General features: G+C 50.4%; 9 protein-coding genes across 9 annotated transcripts; 3 read left to right on the top strand and 6 right to left on the bottom strand.

The window, feature by feature from the left end:
• Positions 1–1,429: 1,429 nt before the first annotated feature.
• Positions 1,430–3,325, top strand: cps1 (Gly-Xaa carboxypeptidase; the record flags this gene model as incomplete). Its single annotated transcript, XM_058463402.1, has 3 exons — positions 1,430–1,788; positions 1,890–3,220; positions 3,282–3,325. The coding sequence occupies 3 exons, from the start codon at positions 1,430–1,432 to the stop codon at positions 3,323–3,325; spliced, it is 1,734 nt and encodes a 577-aa protein (XP_058319880.1).
• Positions 3,326–4,953: 1,628 nt separating this feature from the next.
• Positions 4,954–7,351, bottom strand: gta1 (glutaminase GtaA; the record flags this gene model as incomplete). The annotated part of the gene is made up of 7 exons (XM_058463401.1): positions 4,954–5,023; positions 5,077–5,212; positions 5,267–5,410; positions 5,480–5,682; positions 5,734–6,757; positions 6,808–7,100; positions 7,158–7,351. The coding sequence occupies 7 exons, from the start codon at positions 7,349–7,351 to the stop codon at positions 4,954–4,956; spliced, it is 2,064 nt and encodes a 687-aa protein (XP_058319879.1).
• A 2,911-nt stretch (positions 7,352–10,262) lies between these two features.
• On the top strand, positions 10,263–11,354 carry N7508_005334 (uncharacterized protein; the record flags this gene model as incomplete). Its single annotated transcript, XM_058463400.1, has 1 exon — positions 10,263–11,354. One exon carries the CDS (start codon positions 10,263–10,265, stop codon positions 11,352–11,354), a length of 1,092 nt encoding a protein of 363 aa, XP_058319878.1.
• Positions 11,355–11,588: 234 nt separating this feature from the next.
• On the bottom strand, positions 11,589–14,386 carry anxc4 (annexin ANXC4; the record flags this gene model as incomplete). The annotated part of the gene is made up of 3 exons (XM_058463399.1): positions 11,589–11,879; positions 11,948–14,154; positions 14,209–14,386. The coding sequence occupies 3 exons, from the start codon at positions 14,384–14,386 to the stop codon at positions 11,589–11,591; spliced, it is 2,676 nt and encodes an 891-aa protein (XP_058319877.1).
• Positions 14,387–14,954: 568 nt separating this feature from the next.
• On the bottom strand, positions 14,955–16,575 carry aspE (septin; the record flags this gene model as incomplete). The annotated part of the gene is made up of 2 exons (XM_058463398.1): positions 14,955–16,062; positions 16,112–16,575. The coding sequence occupies 2 exons, from the start codon at positions 16,573–16,575 to the stop codon at positions 14,955–14,957; spliced, it is 1,572 nt and encodes a 523-aa protein (XP_058319876.1).
• Positions 16,576–18,296: 1,721 nt separating this feature from the next.
• Positions 18,297–19,560, bottom strand: N7508_005331 (uncharacterized protein; the record flags this gene model as incomplete). The annotated part of the gene is made up of 5 exons (XM_058463397.1): positions 18,297–18,645; positions 18,707–18,877; positions 18,939–18,995; positions 19,053–19,383; positions 19,449–19,560. 5 exons carry the CDS (start codon positions 19,558–19,560, stop codon positions 18,297–18,299), a joined length of 1,020 nt encoding a protein of 339 aa, XP_058319875.1.
• A 1,119-nt stretch (positions 19,561–20,679) lies between these two features.
• On the bottom strand, positions 20,680–21,498 carry N7508_005330 (DOPA 4,5-dioxygenase family protein; the record flags this gene model as incomplete). The annotated part of the gene is made up of 4 exons (XM_058463396.1): positions 20,680–20,990; positions 21,093–21,150; positions 21,225–21,357; positions 21,428–21,498. 4 exons carry the CDS (start codon positions 21,496–21,498, stop codon positions 20,680–20,682), a joined length of 573 nt encoding a protein of 190 aa, XP_058319874.1.
• Positions 21,499–22,016: 518 nt separating this feature from the next.
• On the bottom strand, positions 22,017–23,353 carry N7508_005329 (uncharacterized protein; the record flags this gene model as incomplete). Its single annotated transcript, XM_058463395.1, has 2 exons — positions 22,017–23,193; positions 23,256–23,353. The coding sequence occupies 2 exons, from the start codon at positions 23,351–23,353 to the stop codon at positions 22,017–22,019; spliced, it is 1,275 nt and encodes a 424-aa protein (XP_058319873.1).
• Positions 23,354–23,649: 296 nt separating this feature from the next.
• Positions 23,650–24,636, top strand: N7508_005328 (uncharacterized protein; the record flags this gene model as incomplete). Its single annotated transcript, XM_058463394.1, has 3 exons — positions 23,650–23,862; positions 23,924–24,143; positions 24,200–24,636. 3 exons carry the CDS (start codon positions 23,650–23,652, stop codon positions 24,634–24,636), a joined length of 870 nt encoding a protein of 289 aa, XP_058319872.1.
• Between the last annotated feature and the right edge of the window lie 162 nt (positions 24,637–24,798).

Here is a 24,798-nt window from a genome sequence, read left to right as displayed (position 1 = left end):
AGACGCCAGCCTACAGGAAATATGTACCTGATTCGGGGTGGAGTTGTACTGCGCACACCAAGCTAACTTATTAATAGACTAGAAGCTCACAGATGATAGGTCAACCGTCTGGGGCCAACTTTACTGTAAGTCGCGCGATTGCGAGCTGCTCTGACATGCCCGGTTACTGGACACATCATTTGCGTGGGGGCTTACCTTCGCCGTATGTTTGCCCAAGGTGGTTTAGAGTAACGATGATCACCTACCTTGTCGCCCTTCTAGATATACGTATGCCTGCCGGCGATGCTAGTGAAGCCTCATAGCTGATTTCATATCGACCTCCCAAGCATGTACATCGAATTGAGATAGGATCGAGTCTGTCTTATGTCAGACGTCCTGTTGTTATATTTGTTCATCTGAGCTTTACTGAGCGCTCGCAGAACCCACGTGCAAGGATAGAGAGAGAGAGAGAGAGAGATAGAAATTGGCAAGGACCGTAAGCATTCCTTTGGGACTTTCTGGAAATAGATCAATCCTGGGGGCTAAAAAACCACTGCCGCTCAGGACTGCTTATACAGCTGGTCTGTCAGCAAATACTACCAGCAGAATCCAGTTGCGTCTGACAGCTGCAATGCCCACAGGCTGAGCTGTTATTTCCTGTCCATGATTGTGAGAGGGTCCCAAGTCTGCTCAATACATCACTAATGGTATCGATAGCTCCCCAGTCCCTCCACCAAAAATAAGAAACAACAGAGCATTTGAATGAGTGATTCGCATGAATGGATTCGTAAGAAACCTTCGAGTTCAATTGCCACAGTAAGTGAATCTACAAATATGTCCCTCTAACTGCGGCTATAGAACTCTGATTCATTTCGAGACATTTGAATCCATTACTAAAACAGGAAGAAAAACAATCGAATAGATGAATCAACTGATGCGCATGGTGGTTGAACTGGAAGGCAATCATGCTGCTGAATCCAAGTAACGCTAGCGCGAAGATAGCATTCACGAATTACACTGTGACTATGGCGCGGAAGATCCATCCGTATCCCGTCTGCACCCTGTTGTGTTCGATATATGAGCATCATTCATGATGTGACGGGTATGGTATCCTCAAACTGCCAAGGACGATTAATAAGCTTAATGTTCCATGGCGTGACAGCCAGCCTTGCTCACTTTCCTCAGTACTTCCGCCATATCGTGCAATCATATTCTATTACTGTAAAATGCAAGGTACCCCAATACTACAATGCTACAATAACCCCAACTCTCGGCAAAGCGGCGGCTCTGATAGGACAATTCGGGTGCGGCAAAGCCCGCCAGCCGAGCCAAAGAGAGGGGAAAGATAAGACCCTTGCGTGCGGCCTATAAACTATGAGCAATTCGCCATCATTCAAAGCGCTTTCTACGTCTTCAACTGTTTCTAACTGGAAACAATTAACGTTCCATAATGAAACCCGTTGCCCTTTTCGGGCTGGCCTCTGTGCCAGCGCTGGCCCTCAACATCCCCGCACAGCAGCTTCTCTTCCCCGACGCCGATCTCTCCGGCTATTACAACAAGCTTCTATCTAAGCCTTCTGCCCAGGAAACCTGCCCCCAAGCGCCAAAGGTGGAATCTCCCAATGACAGCTTTCACTCGTCCGATGTATTCCTGTCCGATGAGGCTTTCCGCGCTCGCCAGGCTGATCGTCTCTCGCGCGCGGTGCAAATCCCAACTACTGTGGGTGACTACATGAAAGACCCGTACGACGAGGCATTCGAGCCTGTGGTCAAGTTCCAGTCGCTATTGGAGAAGATGTTCCCTCTAGTGTAAGAAGCACATCCCAGGCATTGGGTGGCACATGAAGCCGTAAAGCCAAAAAAAAAAAAAAAAAAAGATAGGGAAAGAAAAGTACTAAGATCATTTTTAGACACGAGCGCGCGGAGGTTGATCATATCAATCGCCTCGGCCTAGTATTCACCTTCAAGGGAGCTGACACCACGCAAAAACCCATTCTCTTCATGGCTCATCAAGATGTTGTCCCAATCGACGATCCCTCAGACTGGACTCACCCGCCATTTGCCGGTGTTTTCGATGGTGAATGGATCTGGGGTCGCGGGTCTAGCGACTGCAAGAACGTGTTGATTGGATTGATGTCCGCAGTCGAGGATCTTCTCTCGCAAGACTGGAAGCCCAAGCGCACAGTCCTCTTCGCCTTCGGCTTCGACGAGGAGTCGCACGGATTCCTTGGCGCTGGCGCGATCTCAGCCGAGCTTGAAAAGAAGTATGGCAAGGATTCATTTGATTTCATCCTTGACGAGGGTGGCATGGGTCTGCAGAGCCTCGGCAATGAAGCAGATGCGAACGATGATGTCTTGTACGCCCTCCCTGCAGTTGGCGAGAAGGGTAGTCTCGACCTGATCCTTGATATTGCTGTCCCCGGTGGCCACAGCTCTATCCCGCCTGCACACACTGGTATTGGTATCATGGCTCAGATTCTGTATGAGCTCGAGCGGAAGGAGCTGTTCCCTGCTTGGTTGGATACTAACCACCCGGCACATGGAATGCTCCAGTGCCAGGCACGTTACTCACCCGACCATGTGGAGACCTGGCTTGCGGACAAGCTGGCTGCACAGGATCCCGCTGCCCTGGGAGAAGCTGTTGCCAGCTCCCGCGGTCCTGCGGTCCGGTACACCATGCAGACCTCACAGGCCGCAGACTTGATCCATGGCGGTGTCAAGACCAACGCTCTACCAGAGAAGATCCAGGCCGTTGTCAACTACCGTGTGGCACTTCACCAGACACCCGATCAGCTTCTCGAGCGTGCTGTGCGTCTGATCACTCCTATCGCTGAAGAGCACAACCTCAAAATGCGCATTGCATTCCCTGGCGTGGAGGAGTCCACAGAGGGAGGTGCAAGCGACCGCACAATCACTTTCTCGCCTCTCAGTGTCCCCCTGATCCCTGCTCCAATCTCACCCACGGACCCTCTCACCTCGAAGGTGTGGGCGCGTTTCTCCGGTGTGGCACGTAGCGTCTTTGAATCGCACCCGAACCCGCTTTCCAAATCCAGCACCAAGCCCAAGGTGGTTGTTACTGGTGATGTGATGACCGGAAATACCGACACGCGCTTCTATTGGGCTCTTTCGAAGAACATTTACCGCTGGAGTCCCTCTCGGGCTGGTGGCACGCTGAACATTCATACTGTGGATGAGCGTATTCGTTTGGATGTGCATCTCGAAGGCATGATGCTGTATTACGGTTTGTTTTGCCTTTCTGCGTACCATTTTTGGGTGACAATCTGACTAACTCTGATATCTAGACCTCATTCGGTCCTTTGATGACTGGAACGAAAAGTCCGAGTAAATATTGCGTGGACACAAACACAATGAGGCTTATGTAGATTGGCGGTAATTAAGCCGCACAAGTATAGAGAAAGTCACACAGAATGATTTGCCCCTGCAGACCAGACGAGCGAATTGAAGTACAAGGAGACAGCTACAGGCCATTTTCTGTTTATAGGATGCGTTAACTGTTAAATTTACTATGCAAAATTCAATTCGTATTGGCTACGGTCCCGTGCTTGGAGCTGTTTACTTCTGTGCAAATGGAGAGAGAAGAATGGGCTTGATAATATTCCAGTCCATATTGGCAAGAAATAAGATGTGGACAGCTAGACGGGTACTGGACAGTCTGGGTGACACCCGACAGTCCTTCATTAACAATAGATATATTTCATCACCATAAGACTGCGTGCTAATGCAGCCAAGCTAACCCTCAAGCCTCACTTCCTGTTTTGCGTTGTGGCTGAATTCCAAATCCCGGTTGAGCCTTCAATGCTTCTTCTAACAGCAAGCCACAGGATAACGAATATGACTTGTATTCAATTTTACTCAAGAACAGTCGCATTCAGTTCATGAGTCTTGTGCATGCGTTCTTCGGCTAGGCTTTCAAGATAAGCCCTGGTGATCTACATAGCGGCCTGGTGCATTGGGCCGAGGAAAACAACAAGGTTGTCATCCTCCGTTTGTCTGAGCATTATGTATTGGCTGGAGAAAGCTTCTTTTAAATACTCATCCGTGGCCTGATTAACCATTCAATAACAAATTGATATATTCGAGTGATTGAGGCCTACCCATGAAGCCGATGATACCCTATTGCTCATTTAAAATTGAAACGAGTGTCTGCCTAATAGGTGAGGAAATTCCTCGTGGGACCGAAATCAAGAGAAATGACAATGGAACAAAGTTGGACAGTGGATGTATAGCAGAACTAGAAAGATCTCTGGACTTAGGAATTAAGAAGTAGACAGACCCTTTGTCTGGTATTTCCTGCTCGGGCTTTGCCGCTTCTGGTAAACTGCCAAAATATGGGGCATCGAAAGCGTGTCACCATTGAGCAATCGTCTTAAGCTTTATTGTGGTCTGGACTTTTTCGACTGGTCCAGCTTGCCGGTTTCTCCCAAAGTCACGTACGCTGCAAGTTCTCTGGGCTTCTTGCGAAAAACCTTTTCCGAATGCAAAGGGATTTGACTCAGCTCTGAGATGGGTCGAAATGTATACATGTGATTAGAGGCCTTCTAGCACTTCGGAGATCCGAAGATGAGAATACACGTTGGATTGTAGTAATTGAAAAGTAAAGAAGGAGAAGCCCGATAGCTAATCCGCAAGGAACACCGCGTTAGAACGGTGGAGTCTGTATCTTGTTATTCAGAAGATAACAAAACATACAGCTTGCTATGTATTGCTTAGCGCATACGCAGCAGAACTCACATAGCCTGCATTAACAGACTATGGATGGGTATAGACAACAGAAAGACACCAAGCCTGGGAGTTACAACACGACTGGGGGGACTCCAGCAGATGTTCCCATTTTCTGGCGCAGGTTCAACCCCAGACCAGAGCTTGCAAACGAGCGTTGTTAGAAGAAAGAAACCAAAAGTTGACTCATGAATTAAGGCCGATGAGGTCAATGAACAAGAAGTAAAGGTCCGCTTAGCGGACCAGAAGAGGGGCGAAAGCACCACCCACGACAGGGCGGGCAACGAATGTGTTTTGAGGATAGCTAGATTGAATGAGCAAGACAACCAATAAAGATTCGGGAGGTTGGCAACTTACTTTCCAGAAACAGTGTCGTACAAGTCGGTCAGAGGTCGATTGGTCGGGGTCTCATTGATCCAAGTTGCCAAGTCCTTGATGAACATGGACCGGGCGTTCCCTGAGGTAACAGCTGCAGTGAAGCACTCCCAGTCGCCTATGGTGATATCAGTATTTTGTAGCATGATGCGGTGAATGGTCAGGTTCTTACCCTTGGTGTACGTGTGGCGAGTGTCAAGAGGCACACCGTATTGGTTCTCGACTGTCTGGTAGAAGTCACTCTGCATCTGGTATACTGATGGTGGAACCAGACCCAAGCCGAGCTGGGCATCGGCGAATAGGTTGTATAGGAGACCTGCAGCTTTCATGAGAATGTGTGCATGAAGTAGAGAGAGAGAGAGAGAGAGAGGTGGTCGGTACTAACCGTGGCTGTTTGTATCGCCGTAGGACAAAGTCGTATGAGGTGGGGTGGCGTCCTTCGCAATAGCCAGGTCCTGCCACTTGGTGATATAGTCTTTAGCGATACTCGAGAAATCCTCAGCATCGTCAGCGTTGCCGGTCTTGTCGGCAATGACGGCCATGGCCTGAATGCCAATCATGCCCTTGAGAGCCAGGTTGGTTTGGTTTCTAATTATGCTGGTCAGTTTTAAACTATCATATAAGGGGGAGATTACTTACGCCAACGAGCCAGCAAAGTCATCAGTCGAGATCTGGTTTGCTGGGTACAGAGCGTCGTCAACCAAATAACTGGTCCACTGCTTAAGTAGGTCGTAGTGAGCTCGCAGGTAGTTAATGTTTCCAGAATGCCGAGCATAGGCCAATGTCATGATGAGCATGTTTCCACACTCTTCCAGGGGCATCTTCTCATCGCTACCATCAGAGTGACCAGTAGCGTTAGGGTAGTTTGAGCCCAAGTCGTGCATGGCATAGTTGTTGGGATACTTTCCAGCCTCCTGATTCTCGTACAATGGGTCGAGAACCAGTTTCAATAACTCCGGGTTGGTGTACAGGAAAATAGGATAGGCGGGGAACACAACGTCAACGGTGTTCATGTTGCCATCGGATGAGATCTCCTTCAGGAACAGGTACATATGGTCTTTGGTGCCACAAAGCTGAGTAGCACCGAAAGCCTGGCGAGCCGAGAGCGAAGTAATAGTGAGATAGTCCTGACCAGCAGTTGCAATAGAGTCGGTAGCGACTCTGTTATCAAATGCAGTTGCGACTTCGCTCGACTCGCTGTAGTCATGGTGGAAGAATGAGAGCGCAGCCAGCTCAGTGTCAAAGTAGCTCTTCCATAGGGAAGGCACAGGGCCGTAGTCGGCAGAACCTGCGAACTGCACAGCCTCATCTTGGGTCAGACCAAGTGAGAAGAGTGTGCTGACGGGCGACGAGCCAACTGAGCCCAGATCGGAAGAAAATCCAAAGACGGGCCATTCGGACGAGATGGCTCGGAAATTGGTGTCACCGCTGTTGGCAAGCTTGCCATTTTGCGAAAATTGGCCGCGCACAGTGGTGTCTGCGCCAGACTGGTAGGACATACCATCGGTTGCATCGGTGGCCCAGTACCAGTTACCCCATTCACCTTGCTCATTGACTTGAGAAAAGTCCAACGGGGTCTGTCGGTAGACCTTGTGGTAGGCCACGCCGTCTGTAGTGCCATATTCCCACTCTGCTGTTGCAGACCGGTCACCAGAGACCCATTCTATTGAATCATCAGTTACTGCCCGTATTGGTAGATTTCAGCCCACTCACCGGCAGAGATATCAGCATAGACTTGCACGTCGTGCTCCTGTCCATCAAGAGAGGAGACTTCGACATTAAGGTACGAGAAGACCAGAGATTGGCGCTTGATATCGCTGGGTGTGATGGGCGACATGAAGGTAATGTTCATCTCCAGCTTGTTTTCCACGCTCATAGTGAAAATACTCTTCGTTGACGTGTATTCATACGCTTTCTGGGTGACAGCGGTAGTACCAGGCAATCCCATCCAGGTGTAAACATTGCCGTCGACACGAATGAGACCACACCATCCAGTCACTTGGTTCCTATCCATTCACTATTAGCACAATAGTATACTTGAGTAGGGTCTATCGATCACTTACTGCCAGAATACCGGCCATTGGCCAGCCAGGTATCCGCCATTACCACCATCGCTACCAGCATCAAGCCAGGTGCTAAGGTAGGGCGACCTGACAGCAAGGGGAATAGCTGGAGGACGAGCGGGGGTAAAAGTCGATTGCGCTCCAATGGAGGCAATGAAGGAGGCGACCAGCAGACCGAGGCGAAACAGCTGCATGGTGACGGGGTATAGGGAAAGAAAGATGGGACAAATGCGGGAAAAATTCAATACAAGAGCATGGCCCTTTGTTATTTATTTGCAGGAAAAGGAAATTAGCTCTCAGCAGCTTGGCCTCGAGGCAGACAGAGCAAATACTGCAAGTGATCTACGTTGTGTTTACGAGAGAGGAATGCCAGGTGCATTTTTATAGTCGAGCATTCAACTCCCAAAAGAGGGGGAAAGGGCCACGGCCCCTCCATAACCCGCATGCCAGAATGTGCTCTCTACGGATTTGAAGATCTAAGCGGGCTAGCGTTGTAGAGATATGTGACAGCAGACATGCATGTCTAATGTAAACCCCCGGGCATGCAAGTCGGATGACCTTCGTCAGCAGCCGTGAACAAGACCCATGCGGTAATTTCGACCAGAGGGCAGACAAGAGATCGAGTACTATGTGAGGGGTCAGGACAGGGGGAAAGAAGAATGGTCGCGAGAACGGAAATAGGGACTCGAGCTAAGCTCAGAGCCGAAGTTAAACACGTCAAAAACGCGGTCTAGCGGCCCACAGGAGAGACAACATAATGAGGTCGCATGGAAGACAAGCGGCGGTCTATGCGGATCGACGAGGGAGTGGCGTTAGTGGACAAGAGCATCGGGGTAACTTAACTCCTTGGTTCGATGAGAAGCCTTGCAGATGACTGACCACACGACAGCATGGCGCAAATAAAAGTGTGGAGAAGCAAGTGAGTGGAGGTGAGAGATGAGGGTTGCGGAGAGAACAGGAACGGGGGCTTGAAGTCGTCGCCGATAGGTCGAAATAGTCAAAGGAGGTGCCAAGTGCATGGCCTTCGTGATGGCATCATGCGCACAAGGTCTCTTTGAGCTTATGCATGAAGCAATATCAAGCCGGATGTTTAGTGCCTGAGTCCTCTGCGGGGAATAACGATCAGCAGAATATGATCGTGGTATTCAAATGGAACAGTTTTAGCATGCACATCCGGATCTTCAGAGCACCTGGAAATAGTCGATCTCGGGGACCTGCAGAGAGGATGGGTTGTGTTCCCACGACTTCAAGGTCTCACTCAAATCAGAGGGGTTCCCCTTGCAGGGGGTTGGTCCTACACGTCAGCTTTGGTGCCGACTCTCCGATCGGAAGAAGTCTGCCAGTTCCACCTTGATGCAGGTATCCTGTACTTGATGCATGGTGAGCGAAGGTCGCGTGCGCCACGTAGCGAGTACATGCAGAGTCCGGAGATGTGGTTTGTCGCAGATCCACCTCCCTATTGAACCTTGCTTGCTGTGATACGTTAGGATGTCTTTCCCCGTCCAATCTGGTTGAAGTATTCTAAGCTTCGACGGTCTGAGCCTTCAGATCTGTGTTGAATGGGGCTCGGAAATGAGCCCAAGATTTATACTCGGTCTGGTGGCCTTGGGTCATTTCGGAGTATGTAGTCTCATTTTCAACCTATGACCTACGTTTATCATGACCATATAAGCCTCACACCATTTTCGCTGAATATTTCGAATCCTCATTTAAGTAATTTCCCTCCAGCGCTTTGGCCGTATATTTCATATATTGCTTGGTGGATCGCGTGCCACTTTGTTGCCCCTCCTATATAGTGCATGCGGGACAGTCTTCAAGGGCAAGGGCAAGGGCAAAGGGGAGTAGACTAGGTGATGTTACCTTGGCCATTTCCACGGCTGACCCCGGGCTTTATTTCTATCTGGGTTTCATCCCTTTCTTGGATCAATGTGGCTTATATAGTTGAAGCACCGAGCACCATTAACTCAACCAATAAGAAGGGCTTTCACGTAGAGTAACCAGACGAGGCAAGATATTGCCAATATCAGCATGATCGAAAGACAACAGGTCTCCTGTCTCAGTGCTCTCCCACCAATCCCCAGTAAGGGGCAGATGCGCTTGGATAGACCAAAGCCATGTCTACGAGTTTCTGGTACCTATATCCTTCTGCCTATGTGTCAAGGTCATTCTCATAAGGGAACAGGGGGTCCCATATTTGGATATCCTTTGCCTTGCCTGTATTCTGGGTCTCGTTAGGGAGCAGCCCACGCGGCTTTTGCAAACACTGGACCATCCCATTCTGGAATACATCCATAGTTGACCATCATGTTTCTAGGCACTTCGCAAACATGCGTTCGCCGGCTAGGCGGGCCTGGCACGTTGATCGCGGCGGAGTTGTCAAACATTCGGCCCATGAGGGCCTTTTGGGCGATTGAACAACATATTAGAAAGACCTCGGTATTGTGGTCAGATATCTGAAAGGTTTTCTTGGTTTGTATAACACAGTGAATGTTCCATTCTTTTATACCTCAATCCTCGACCTACCTTCGCCGAACAAAGAGTCTCTCTTTGTGGTCCCTGTGGGTGGGCGCTGTGCTAAATTAAGTCATATGCAACATTTGATCAAGGACTATGGACATTTTATAGCACTGCTGCACGATAATCACGCTAATATAGGTTTTGTCACAGTGAACCCCAGCCAGTAGTTAGACACAAGTGGTTTGTGCCCGAAACCCTTTGAGCCTCAAGTGCCATCTCATTGCCTGATATTTAGCAAGGAAAATACCAACAGTGCTTTGCGATACGAGCTTGATGGCTCGAGGGAGAGGGCTTAGATTGGGACTTGTTCCGGGGGATAAAACTGACGTTGAAGGGGACTGGGGAACTTGGGCAACAAGTAGCAGCGCAAGTAGACAATATGGCAAATTCAGAACGAGAACAGCAACCTACCAAGTCAGGAGCGTTGGAACATGCAGGGCTCATCTTTTGACGTTGCTCTTCAATACAATCTGCCTCGCGCGGCTGTAGGGCGATATCACGAGCGTCTATCCCAACGTGCATATGAATCTCACCCCAGCCACAACTCACACCGCACTTCTAACCAACAATCCATCACCAACCCATCCAATGCCGCTCAGGCTCATATCAGATAAAATTTTCCATCCAACCACACCTACCGACAACACAGCAAAACTGGAAGATGTCCTCCCAGCCTCATTCAGAGACGAATCAGACAACAAACTGTTCGTGCATACCCCACTAAGCGAAATCTCCAAATTTCTCCATCAGGACCTCTCAGTCAAGCGCCTGAATGACATCCACGACCTCCTATGGCTAGCAGGGCGGCCAATGCCGCCCCGACCATTAAACTACCAGATGTCGTTATCGCGCGAGATAATCCTCGACGAAAAGACCGACATGCACCTAGTCTGGGGGCCAAGTCGACGCATTCACATCAAACCACTACCTCAATACCTACTAGATGCTCGATTCTGGTCTGAGCATCTAGTCTGCGAAGATGAGTGTCCCCCGTCCAGCCGACTGGGACAGGGACAAGAGTCCCAGTCACAGCCAGCCAACAAACCCCCCAACAACACGGCGTCATATTCAGGGGCTGTCAAAGTTGCCACCTGTGAAAAATGCCACCTCACAAAATGCGCCTTTGGCTTCCTAAGCTCCTACATAGCCCTAGTCCAACACCCAAGCGACTTCGCCATAGCCAAGTCGAACAACCTTCTCCCAGAATTCCTAACCTGGTCCGCCTGGCGAAGCCTAGTCCAAAACCTACTTGCAAACGAAAGCACAGACCCCAGCAAAATAAACAAGCGCTACATATTCGGTGAACTGCGCCTGTCACGCTTGAACAAGATCTACGCCGTCGGGGGTGGCTTCCTCCTCCGCGGGTATCAATCCAAGTACCAGACCTATGGCGAGTTATTCAAAGATTATCTGACGCCTATTACTGCCATGACGGTGTACATTGCGCTCGTGTTGACAGCGATGCAAGTTGGACTGGGGACCGACCGGTTGGCGCATAATCAGGCGTTTCAAAATGCTTCGTATGGGTTTACCGTGTTTTCTATTTTGGGGCCTATTGTGCTGGTGTTTCTTGTGCTTTTGGTTGCTCTGGCTTATGTTGCGACAAATTCGTTGGTGACTATTGCTTTTAGAAAGAAGCGGTTCAATGAACTTGAAGGGAGCAAGTCTGGGAGGGTGTAGAAGGGAACTGAGTGGTTGGAATCGATGTTGGCTCGCTACCTCTAGAGGCAAGGCGATGTCTCTAATGTATACTTGTCTATAACCCATTTGTATAGGAATAATATCTGTGTCGGCGAGAGAATAACAAAAAGAAATGAGATATCAAGTGTATTCCATAAGATCATAAATGCAGCATCGCCAAGAACCCACCCTCCCTCAAATCCATTACAACCATCTCCATCCTTCATAGCAAAACTACACACTCCTCGCAAGCTCAATACAAAACTCACCCCAGTCCTGCCCACCTTGCAAAGCAAGAATCTCCTCCGCAATCGCCTCCTCAAGCCGCTCCCCATATCGGCGCCTATATTCCACCTTGACCTGCTCCAGATGTCTAGGCTCCCAATGCAAACGAACGAGTCGGGAAATGAGCAACTCGGAACGTTCACGCCCACTGCGTGATTCGCGAAGGGCTTGGTGGAGAAGGAGGGCGTCACGCATTGGTCTGTTTATTGCGCCGTTTAGGATGTGGGCCAGGGTTTCACCCTATAACACGAATAAAAGAATGATTAGCGAAAGTTCAAGAAAGTAAAGCTGGGGGAAAAGTAACGTACCACAAGATTCCTCGACTTAGCAATCATCCCCTTAGCAAAATTATGCCGATAAGTTGCCTCATAAACGCGCAACACCTCGCGCAAATGCTCATCACTCCTCAGCACAATAATATGAATCATAGCCGTCTCCCCGCCCTCACGGCTAACCAGCGCACGATACAAATCATCCACATCATCCCTGATCAAACGGGGATCAAGGGGTTCCCGGTCACTCTGACGGCGACCCTCGAGCGCAAGCAAAATAGCAACACGGAATTTATCCGCACGGAGCTCAGAGCGCATACAGCGCTCGAGACTATTTTCGTACCTGGTATCCCGGAAGCAAGATTTGATCTCGCGGATTGCAGAGTTTGATCTGCCCATTAGTGATTCGATGAGGAGTTCGCGGCGGGATGTACCGGCTTGGTAGTAGCAGTTTGCCCAATAGGCTTCTGATTCCCAGCGGCCGAGGGCTGTGGCGTAGGCGACCTTTCCGAAGGAGGAGGTTCCGAGTTTAAGGCGGAGGTGTTTGGCGAGGTTTATTCCCTTGCCGTGCATGCGGACGCGGGTTTTGTACTCCTGGCGGAGGAGGAGGATTTCGTCGCTGGTTAGACGGGGCAAGATCTGGATTATGGGTTTGTTGTCGATGTTTCGGGTGTGGTTTAGGGCATTTTGCATTGCTGTTGCGTCTGCGCCGGCGTCGTAGAAGGAGACGCGTTTGCGGTCGCTTGTGGGCGAGATTAAAACCATGTTTCCGGCGCTTGGGATTGATGAGCCTGAGTCGTGGCGGTCGTGGCCGGTTGTTGGGCGCGTGCGCCGTTTGTCGTCTTTGCGGTCGTCGCGCTCCTTTTCGCGCTCTTTTTCTTTCTTGTCTTTGCTGCTGCGTGTGCGGGTGTCTTTCTCGCTGACTGATGATTTTGATCGATGTCTTCTGTGGCGACCGGAGTCTGAGGCTGAGTTTCCGCCGTCTAGACCCTCAATGTCTGAAATGTCTTCGTCGCGGATGGACGGAATCACAATTGGGGACGGCATGGGTGAAATGGACTGGTAAGTACCATGGTACGGCTCCAGCAATGGACTAGCAGGAGGATGTGCTCCATGAGCAACACCCGCGCCAGCAACAGCAAGATTATTCGCCGACGAAACAGAAACACTATGCGGACGAGTCGCAGGCCTCCCACCAGGGGCGATCTCAACAAACTGCGGCTCCTTGCTATACCGATACGACTGCTCTCCATGATTTTGCGGTTGATACCTATGCTGGGCCGCTGGCGCCTGAGGCTGCCCAGTCCGGGAGAACTGCTCCTTTGATGAAGCAGTATAACTAGGCTTGGGCTCCGCCTTGGAAGTATACCGCACGCGAGGATCAACCTGGGCATACTGATATTGGCCCGGATTAGCATACCCAGACGAAGTCGGCGGGTAAGCCGCATCCCCGGTAGGGGCAGCAGTAGTATACTGCGGCGCATATCCAGCACTGGAAGTAGAATAGATACTCGCGGCTGGATTCACATACTGCGGCACTGGTAGCACTGGCGCAGGTATCGATCCCGATCCATTCGCATACATCGAGCTTGAAGCAGGTGGGAAAGCACCAGGCATACTAGCAGTCGACGCCTCAGCCTGCGACGAAGGCGGCACGAAACCAGGTCGTTCACATTCAGGTACAGCAGACCAGTCAATATTACCTGCGCCAGGATAGCTAGGACCAGGAGCAGGAACAGACTGACGCGGCGCAGGCGCACCGGGTTGCGCATGCAAAAATTGCAACGGCTGAGCGTAATTGAATCTGCCAGGGCGCGCATAACTCGGATGACTACCCGGCCCATCACCATAAGCTAGCTCATCATCGATGGAATCATCGTCGGGCGACTCATCTCGGTCTCTGCGGCTGGTCCTGGCACTGACGCTAGAGCGCGGAGGCGACGAGGGCCGTCTGGAATGCGACCGCGAAGTGTATTCCGATTTACGATCGCGTGGAGAAAGACGATCGTCTTCCGACGCGGAATGTTCATAGCGATCTTCAGTGCGACGTCGAGATTTCTCCGAATCGCGCTCGCGCTGGCGGCGCTTCGAGTCTGAGTCTGAGCCTGTGCGATTCAGGTCGAAGCGCGCGGGGCTCCTGGGCGCACGGGAAATGACATTGCGCGAGTCTTCAGTGCCAGAGCCTTCGTGCTGTTTCCGCTCACTGATGAGTTTATACTGGCGTTCGATCTCGGCTTCTTCTTCTGAGCTGTATGTCCTGCCTCGGCTTCGATCTCTATCTCTGTCTCTGTCTCTACCCTCTCGGTCTCTTCCTCTAGAGGACGTAGAAGAGGTCGTGGGCGCGATCTCGACAGCGGGGGATCTGTCGCGAATGCGGGAGGGGCCCGGGGAAGGCTGGCGGCTGTCGCGAGAGCGGGAGCGTTCGCGGGATTTGGAGCGGGTTCGTGACCGTGGGTCATTCACTTGGAGTGACATGGTTTGAGTGGCCGAATTGGGAGATAAGTTTATTCCCTTCCTGGTTCCTTGAAGTTTGGGGGTTTGAGGTATACGATGGGCGGTTTGGTAGGGGTTTCACGTTTCACACAAAGACTCTTGACTCCCGGGGTTGGAGCTTGGATTCGACTCTGTGCGAGGCGGGATGTATGTGCGACGCTGTCGCTTTAGGCCATTCTCTATGGTGAGGTCTTGAGAGAGAAAGAGGAGAGAGGAATTAGGGGCGAAATTGCGCTCGTATTCAGCTTATTGTTGCCGTGATTCTTCAACATGCAGCTAATAGTGAGAGTGGCTTTCATTGGTTAGATGCAGTGGCCTCGATCGTCGGTTCAGCCGCAGGGGCAACCGAGGGGTAATTCTCTACACGTACAGAGTACTTTGATACTTGGATGGAATGATGTGTAAACATGATCAAAAAAGAACTGGTGTTTCTAACGAAACCTTTTGTAAGGAGATTACAGAAGAGGACATAAAAAAGAAGCCTGGTGAGGGACGAGGCCGCGAAGAATGGGGGTATGTGCGGGAAAAAACTACAGAAAAGAAGAGACGTTCAGCGCGTGCGACGGCCCTGAGGTCCCATGCGACCATAATTCTGCTTCTGGGGGGCCGGCTGTCCGTTGCGGTTGAGTCGGTTAGTTCTCCAGCGCTCATACCAGATCACGCGGCTAGCCTCCCGCAGCTCCGAGCGCCAGTCAGAGAAGACAGAGTCCTTCAGGCGCACAAAGTCACAGTGCTCGGCGTTGTAGGGATCTGCAAATCCCCAGGGGAAGCGACGGCCAACGGGTTCGTCTCCAGCCGCCAGCGAGTGGGGATCGGGCGACAAGATCGAGAAGGGAACGTGCTGGTTGGCGGCCTGCGAGCCGCTGGACTTGCGGGTACTCTGACTGGGGGAGGGGGAGGAAGGAACCTTGTCCTCCTCTGATTCTTTAGCTTCAGCCGCTTCGGGGGTTTCGGTCTCATCGAGGGACTTGGTCTCGGCCTCCTCTTCATCTGCGCTCTCCGACGAAGAATATTCCTCCTGGTCCTCCAGGGTCAGGATCTCAAGGGGGTCAATGTTGGCCTGCTTCAAGCTGTTCCAAACCGCTTTGCGAAGATAGTTCATGTGAGCAGATGTAATGGTGTCCGCCTTGCTGATGACCGGCACAACCGTAGTTTTGCCCAACACCGTGCGCAGCACCTGCAGATCCAGGTTCTGGTCAAGCACACCAACAACAGGCGAATCAGAGGCTTTAGATGTACCATTGGTCGCACGCTCAGCGGCAGCGATATTCTCATCGAGACGCACAGGGTCCAACAGCAAGAATGTGCAGTGGATGTGGGTGTCGCGGGCACCGGGAGAACGGATCACCTTCATCTCCTCGGCGAGGGTCTCCTCAAACTTGCTCTCCAAGAAGCCCGTTACAGCGCGCAGCTGCAGATCGGCAATGTTGCGCTCCAGACCCACAGAGTCCCACAGTGTAAGTCCGACGCGTTCTCCGTCAAACTCCGTCTCCAGGTATTGCGACGTAAACCCTTCGTAGGCCGAGGTCTGGTGTTCGAGCTCATCCACCTCTTCAGGGGTACGTGAGGGGTGCTTATGCGGGGGCATGGTCAACGCCTTGCGGAGGAAGTTGAGGAACTCGGTCTTGCCAGAGTTGCGAGCACCGATAACAAGCACACTTCATTCTATTAGTATCCCGGCCACAATTGTCTCTCATCCTGACTTACTTGTATGAGGTGGGGTCCTTGCGGCGGCGGACCCGGCGCGGGCTGTTGACGGTACTGACAGCACTGCTAGCATAGCTGTAGCGACCACGATGGGTCATGCTCTCGGTGCGCGCATAGGGATCGATCACATTGTTGATTGAGGAAGTCATCGAAGGCGAAGCGGCGAATCCGGATTGGGGACGGAGGGGCATCGGATTGGCCAACTTGTCACGTTCCTCGCCTCCAAAGGTTTCCAACTCAGGAGCGGGAGAGAGGTCGGGCAGTCGGGGGGCCGACTTGGGGGCGTAAGAGTCGCGCTGGCGCCGCAGTTCATCCTCCATGGCCTGAGTCTTGGTCATTCTCTTGCGCGAACCGGACGATTTGCGTTCGCCTAGGGGTTCGGTGGATTTGGAACGACGCAGGAATCCGAGCGAGGTACGGCGTTGGGCGAGGGTTTGCCCGTCATTGGGAGGGGCAGTAGCCATCTGGTTGAAACACGTTAGGTCACGGGCTCCTTCCCCTCTCGGGAATTGTAATCTCACGTCGGGATATAGCTTCAATCTTTACTTTGCTAGCTATATGATCGGGAGCAATTGCAAACTATTGAGCCTGGAACTGGAAGTCGGACTTGAAGGAATTCGATTGAAAGGATCACAGAAGAATCAAAGAGTGTTCCCAACCAGTGGGCAGGTCTGAGGGAGAATTGAAATTGAGACTCAAACAAAGTTTCCGACTCTGGGAGTGGGACTTGAATCTTACGGCGTCCAGCGTGGAAAAGGAGAGAGATGCGGAGAGAGAGAAAAGTGCCTTAATAGCCTGTTACTGGTCTATTATATTACGAGGTTGGGGATTCTCATCCTCAAGAATATTCAGGGGTAAAGCGTCGGTCCCACTTGGAGCTTAGTTAGGCCTGGTTGGTTGTACACAATCGGCTAACACGCGGGAAGTTGTCCAGACAATTGACTTTTCATGGCTCAGACCTTGAGGTCGAGATTCTACCTGTAGAATAGGAATGTTATCTGTATACTTCTCTATACTCCATAACTCGTGGCATCGCAGCTCGTGGCCTGGTCTTGGCTCGTGCGGCGACGCCAGGAGCCGTTGTAGTCTCCACTTGATTATCTCTGCATTATCAGCCAAGACGAATCTCCAGGGTACCCTGGCTGTCAGGCAATGGGAATTGGAACAAAAGAACCCATATGTGACAAAATTAAAATGAAAGGGAACGCCTGTCCAGATGGGCAGATGAGCCAAATAATAACACGTGTTTGTCATGTTTGCACGAACATCTACACCCAGCAGCATGGCCTTTTTTATGTATCAAAGCCTAGCTCAAGCAAGGCTGTTTCACTTGGATTCTAGAATCAATGTGTAGGTTGTACAATTTCATACCCTACCATATCCAAAGCTACACACATATAAGCTTAACCCAGCTCCGATCCGACAACCCCCTAGCTACACATGGAGTCAGAACGCACAGGCAAAAATAACAAACACGTTGACAGGTGAAACAAGTTCCTCAGATCCGATCAAAGACTCGCAAATGAACGTTATTTCCCACCTGTCGATCCCCTCGCCTCCAATGCACCTAATCAAACTCAAGACGCCCATTAATGACCGTATCGAGCCCACGTAAGGCTCTAGTCTAGACACAGGTGAAACCGAAAGGATGAACCACGCGAGTCCGGTGCACATCACTGTTTCTCATCTCGGAACGCGAGACCCGTTCCTTTCATCCACGGGTCTCATCGTTCTGGTACGCGAGGAACTATTGGATTCCTACCCGAATCTCCTCTATCTGATGGGGACCCCTGATCCTTGATCTTCGAGCTCTGATATTCGAATACAGAAGCCTCCGGTCCGTACTTACTATGCCTGAAAAAGGAAGATCGTGTTTTTACGAGTGGATCTGTGGGGCGGATTTCCGTCGCGTGCAGGAACCTCACAATTTGGCGAGAACTTTTTCGAATTGCTCTGCTTTCGGGCGAGTTAGACCGAGATGAGCGTACACTAGCCTGCATTAGCTTGCTTTTGTTTTCCTTCTTTGTTTGTTTTTTTTTATGCTTTTTTACCTGCCTCTCGTTACTGATATCACATGTCGATATAACAATTCCTAACTAAAAATCTCAATTAAGTCTACTTAGTACTTATCCCTGCAAAGCTATACATAATATCTCATCGCAATTCATGAACACACACCCACCGCTCACTCAGTCGTATTCCCAGACCAAATTCTAAACGGCAAAACAATACACGGCTTAGACGGACACACCATCTTCCGATCTAGACCCTTGAATTTCGGCCCATTGGGTCCAGCAACGTACTTCGCCTCTCCAAAAATCGAAGGTTCATTCGGCGGCTGATCATCTCCCCACTTGCCATTGAAATCCAGCCATGCGACTGGGTCGCCGGTCGTAGCCGTGAAGGTTGCCGTTGCCAGGTCGTAGGTGTATGTGTAGGCGTTAAGTGCGGGATCCCAGAGTTTGCCGCGGTCTGTGTAGTCGAGGAGGAAGCCTGTTGGGAAATTTATACCTGGGATTGTGTGGTCGTGTTGGCTGTATGTGTTTGTTAGTCTGAATGGCGGAAGGGAAGAGAAATGAGAGTAATTCAACTTACCCTGTTGTGGCGTAGTTGGCGTGAGTTCCATTGCCAGAGTATGAATACGGCCGTTTGCCTTCTTTCTTTTCTTTTTCGACCGCGTGGTAGGTGAATGCCTGGCCGCTGGCGTGTTGACTGTACCAAATTGCTGTGGGTGTGCCGTTGTTGAAGCGGATCATGTTGTGTTCCCTGTCTTCTAGTCAAAGACTAGATCTCCAGATGAAGTTATATCCTCTCTGGAGCTACTTACCAATCTCCAATATGATCCCCAAATTCCATCCCGAGCACTTTATCGCCCTTATTATACCTAATCAGACCAGTAAGAATCAACAACCAAGACAGGAACTCCAAACCAAGAACTCACGCATAAAAATAAAAATAAAAAGCATCAACGGTCTCATTGCCACGATCAACAACAACAATAGCACTCCCAGTCCCATCACCAATCCGCCCCTCCAGGTCCGGAGTAATACCTCTAAACCAAGCCGGCTCGGGAGTGGCATCGATACCCTCAGACGAGGTCAAGTAAACGCTTGTATTGCCCATGCTGTTAAGTGAGTCAAGGTTATCAAGGTCCAGTGGGGACTGAGCGTCTGCAATTACTGTCCAGTTAACATTTGGTTTCGTGTTATCAACTTGCTGTTGTATGTCGCTTGGCATGTATGTTTCCTGGCTGTGGAGCCAGATCAGTGGAGCTGTGGAGTTGGGATTAGCATGTAGTATAGTGATTTTGGTTTAGGGTGTTATGTGGGTGATTAACCGTATTCGAGGACATATTGCGGGATACTAGTCTCAGCCCTGGTATTGATGGATGCGCTAACAGCTTTGGTGGATGATAGGGCTATCAGTGCTAATGAAAGAAAGTGACGCATCTTGTGTGATGATGCTCAGGAACCTGTCCTCGATTCAACAACTCGTCTAGATCAGAACAGTCTAAACTGAGTTTTCTCAAAGGCTTTCAGGCGTCTCTCTGGCGGTCTTTTATCTAGATACCCATCAGCATGACCATATCACGAGTCCAACCAGGAACCAGCACTAAGGGACATACAATGAGGGGGGGAAGATCAGTTGAATAGAAGTTCTTGAGCAATTAAATTGCACAGTATACCCACTCCCTTCAACATATCAGCACGATTCGCCTGGCAGTATTCGTCTTCTCGCCAATGTGACCCCAACCAGCAAATCAAAGCAACACCACTCACTATTCAGCGCATGCAAGAACCGGGACCCAAACCATCAGGTCGGTATTTACATGAGGTGGGTGGGTAGCAATGCACTTTCGCAGCAATAGGGTATGATTTTCGAGATGCCCCCTTTCTTGGTTACTTGGTTACCCTCCGGGCTGAGTGAGGTATGCAACCTCTGAGGAATGTGAGTCTTGCGTTTGAAGCATAATGCGTCAGGCGGGCGAAGTAAAGGGTCTGATTTGTTAATCTTGGTTATGGAGTAGGCTATAAGCTGCAGGTTTGAAGATCTTCGTTCACTTTTGCTGTTTGGGTCTATTGGGCTGATGGAGTCACCTGCCTGTGAAGCCCTCATGACAACAGGGAGGCGGGGTCGAATCGGATTGCGGACTTTGGGCTCATGTTGTACTTTTGGTTCATGTATGAGATGTGATGAACATATGTGCATATGGTTTTTGTCGATGGGTCTGGTCTCCTTGGTTGATCTGTATACTTGATGACATCGGCCAATAGTATTGCGTGCCTGTATCAGCCCTCGGCTTCCTACGTTATAACGGGGCTGAGGGATGTCTATACAATTTAAAGGCTATTGATTGGATATATAGCTGGTTAGGTTGTCAGGCTTCGTTGATAGTCAATGACAAAGGCCTATGAACCCAAGTATGAACAAACCCCAGTATAAGAGTTGACACACTCCACACATTCCAGGTTGCGGGGTATGACACCTAGGGCCAAAATCCCAAATATCAAACTTTGCAATTCACTTCTTTGACAATAAAACCTCAACAAATGAACCCGAAAACATCCCTATAAGCTCCCCTTCTGAGTCCTCTCCGCCTCCTCAGCTTCCTTCCTCTCCTTCTCCTTCATAAGCTTAAAGATCCTCAAATCCAAGGGAAGCCGATCCCCAAGCCAAGTAGCACGCTGGGTATGGTTACGCTCTTCTTCACTGTGCACAGTATTCGGATGGATAAGTGCACTCAGTGGACCACGGTTGATAACCAACCAGGGAACGAATGCGCCGAATTGCGCGGGTGTAAATAGGTTCACTTCGAACATTGCCACTGGGTGTGGACCGATGGGTCGGTCGAAGAATGTGTAGATTCGGAGTTCGGGGACTGTATTTATTCAGTAACAGTTCAATTGAGTGGGTTAAAGTCGATCTGCTTGCTGGAGAGACCGGCGAAACAGATATCGTTCTGGGCAGCCGTCCTACTCACATTCTCGTCGAATTCTTTCCCATAGAGCTTTGGCATATGCAGCTTGATCCGGGTTATTCTAAAAAACGCATTAGTATATTCAAGTCCAGTCGTTCGCTATAAAAAAATGGATTGTCGTGCCACACAACATACCTGGAAATGATAGATATGAATATCAAAACCACCCTGTCGACCCTTATTGAGGGGATCGGGGAATTCCTCATAGGCTTTGCTCAAAACGCCATGCTGAGGATTCTTGAAGGACTTCCCATCTTCACTTCTCTCCCTGGAATAGAGGGTTAGTGACTAGATTCCGGTGAACTCCGGGTGCAGGACATCGAATTGTATGTACTTACTCAGGTAGTGGTTCGAGGTTTTCATAGCCCATCAATGGGGAGGGGTATTCGAAAGCGAATTGGTCTGTCATTTTGGGGTATTTGTGTGGATTGGGGATGTTAAAGAGGGGGTGAGGTTGAGTAGATGGAGGAGTGGCTGTGAGACCAGAGATATATAGTGGAGATATATTTTGGGTTGATCAGCAGCGGCGCTGTCTGATCACAGTCCGACATAAATGCACAATTTGACAAGTTAAAATGGCATGTCTTGGATTTTGTAAGTATTGACCAATCGATCGAGGCGAAAATGCCGTCAGTCGTTGCTGCAATATCACCATTTGTCTGCATCGCGGAGGTTTCCGTGCTCGTTGACAAACTGCGCGGAATGTGGGGCGTGATGTCAACTACAGATTCTTCCTCAACTTTCTATACATGTATTGCAAGTGACTTGTGAATGTTCTGGTATTATTAGGTGATATGTGCTAATTACAATAAGACATACAAATAAAGATGTACATACAGCTTCTCCGGAATGGAAATAACGCGCATCATGATATCATGCAGCAAGCAGACCTCAACGCCAGCATCAAATAAATAGCCAGTAATCTGACTACCAGGCAGCTCGAACATCGATATGACCTTCGTCATCGACAAACTTTCCACGATCCCATTCTCGACCTTCTCCTTTCTTCGACCATTGAACGTCCTCGGGGTTGCCTTCTCCACCCAGCACTTTAAACGCCGCATTGTTCTTCCATCGGTCGATAGCTGTATCATCAATGCCAGCCTCGCGAAGCCTCTCTTCGCCTTTTTGTTTCCAACGCGTCCGGTCGCGCAGCGCCTCCAGGGCCATGTCCCAATCGTCTTCTCCTGTCATGAGTCCTGCGACAGGTCGACGAGAAGATTGCTGACCTGCAGCGTTTGAATTGCCATCATCCAGCTGTATATCGGTGGCCGGGTCATAGCCTGGTGCAAAGTGGGCATCGATGTTACTCAAGTTCTTGTAAGCGCCTCGTCCCCGTGAGCGTATCATTTCGTCCTTTTGACTAGGAGGAAGTGGCCCGACAAGGTCTTCTAGAGGGTCAGATTCATTGCCAGTATCGGTATTACGTGCAGTCGTAGTAGAAGGTGAAGGCCGGTCGTTTCGCGAAGTGGGTTCTCGATGAGAGCGGAAGAGCGCTTTCGTTGTCGCATTGTCACCCTTTGACCGGGATTTGTGTACTTCCCGTGAGCGAGAACGGCGTCGGCTAAAGGATTCATCATGATGATCATGTCTCCGACGACGGTGGCGGTCACTACTTCGGTCCCGACGAGGCGACCGGCTGCGTGATTTCGAGTAAGACCGGTCAGGGCGCCGCCTACTGTAATCCTTATCTCTATTCCGTCGGTCCATCTTAGAGTATTCACCATGCCGGTGTTCACGACTTCGCTCGTCTCGGTCTCTAGGTCGGTCATGGTGTTCATCATGATCCTCATTTCCGCGACGATGCCGCCTTGATCGGTCTCGCTCCGTCGAAACAGAGCGACTTTTATGTCTTCTTCCACTCGAATGATAGTGATATCTCTTCTCATCTTGTCGACTTTCTCTTGATCCCCGTGCTTCGCTGCGATCGTCCGATTTCCGGTCCGTGGAAGACGAAGCGGTCGAGCCTTGGGTTTTCAGCTGGCGTATTCGCTCCCGTGACTCTCTCTCCTCCTTGCGCTTGAGTGCTGTATTGTGGTTATCGGTTTCTTTAATAAGGTGTCGCAAAAAGCGAGTATTTGGTTTAGGGGCGTTCCCGGCTGGCCTAAAGAGAGTCCTTGTCAGCCTGGTACTCAGGCAGAACACAGAACACGAGGATGAACATACTTGGAAGGCATGAGAGCACTAAGTCCTTGCGATGAGTACTTCAAAGAGCTCTCCCGAGCCTCTCTGGCAAGGAGCTGCGCAACATAATCGTCGTCCATGATGTAGTTGAGCCGCAGATCGCGGGGCTCCAAAGTGTCGAGCAGATGTACCAGGTGCAGTGGAAGAAGTCAAAATAGCACCGATTGGACTAAATCAGATTGTAATAGCAGCAAGCAGCATTAGAGGGACCATTGAGGGATTACTTCGAGACTAAAGAGTCGAGTCAACGTGCTGCCTCGAAAGCGTCTTCCAAAAATTGCCACACCGCCTTTCATATCGGTTATCGTTGTTTACCTTCGTTCTCTCACTGACCCACTATCCTCTTCGACATTTACAATACACACCCCCTGTCGTCATGAATGGTACCCCAGAAGAAGCTCTTGCAGCACTGCAGGATCTGGAGAAGGAAGGTGATCTGAAGCAGCGACTTGCGATTGTTCGCATCAGCGAGCCAATTTCCTTGGAGGGCGGGCACGCTGGTCCGTCGCCTTCTAAGCGGAGGTCGGATGTTTCTGTTTTTGAAGATCCGACTCCTGCCTCACTAGAGGCAGATCTCACACATTATAAAGTATGCGCAGCGAGCTCAGATACCGTGAATGCCTCAGCGGAGTACTGATGTTGTCGCATAGGAACTATTCTCGAAACTGCGATTCTCTTACCTCGAGCAAGTAACGAAAGAAAAGTTCCTGCGCGCCATCGTAGGCGATCCGCCAGTGATTGTCGGACACAACGAGAACATGGAATTGGAAACTCAGCTGGCGGACGTGAAGGCTGAACTGAAGGCCCGGAAAGAAGATGCGCGCATAATGATTGAGGAAATGGAAGCAATGGGCCGTGACTTGGCAAGCCGTAAGTGTCGGCGCTTGGAGGTGAAGAACATGTTGACTGAAGGATATCTCGCACAGGCTATAAGAATGTGGAGCTTCAAACGACACAGCTCTCGACATTACCCGCTTCAATTGAGAATCTCGAGTCCACTATCGCAGGTCTCCGGGCTAAGCAGGTCGCGAACATGGACCCCTCCGACCCCAACGCCTCCTCGTATCAGAACTTTTCTCTTCCTGTTACATTATCACTGTTAGCTGAACGGGAAGCAGAGCTAGCGTCGCTAAATCGTCAGCTCGCTGCTGTGCAGAACACTCTGCCGCGAAAGACTCGAGAGGCCGAGGCCATAGAAAGAGAGAGCAGCGTCCTAGAGCGACGGAAGGAGGAAGCTATAATGCAAGCTCGTGAAGCACAACGGAAGAAACAACAGGGTGAAAGTGATGGACTAGAGGAGATGGGAAGGTGGTACAGGGGAGCGGAGGAGGCCTTGAAGGAACTAGTTGGGACCGAGGCATAGGCTGCAGGACAAGCCTAGACCACGGGACTAGTGTGCGACGACGCGATGATCAATTTGACTTATCAAGGTGGGTATGGGGGCGTTTAGAATCTACAATGTAAATAAGGCTTGGGAGACATCACTGTCCAGATTACGATGGGCATGGAATCGAGAAGTAAACTT

Source organism: Penicillium antarcticum (assembly GCF_028974205.1).
Source record: "Penicillium antarcticum strain IBT 31339 chromosome Unknown utg000005l_segment0_segment0, whole genome shotgun sequence".
In the NCBI taxonomy this organism is placed as follows: Eukaryota; Fungi; Ascomycota; class Eurotiomycetes; order Eurotiales; family Aspergillaceae; genus Penicillium; species Penicillium antarcticum.
This window is presented reverse-complemented; position numbering and strand designations above follow the sequence as displayed.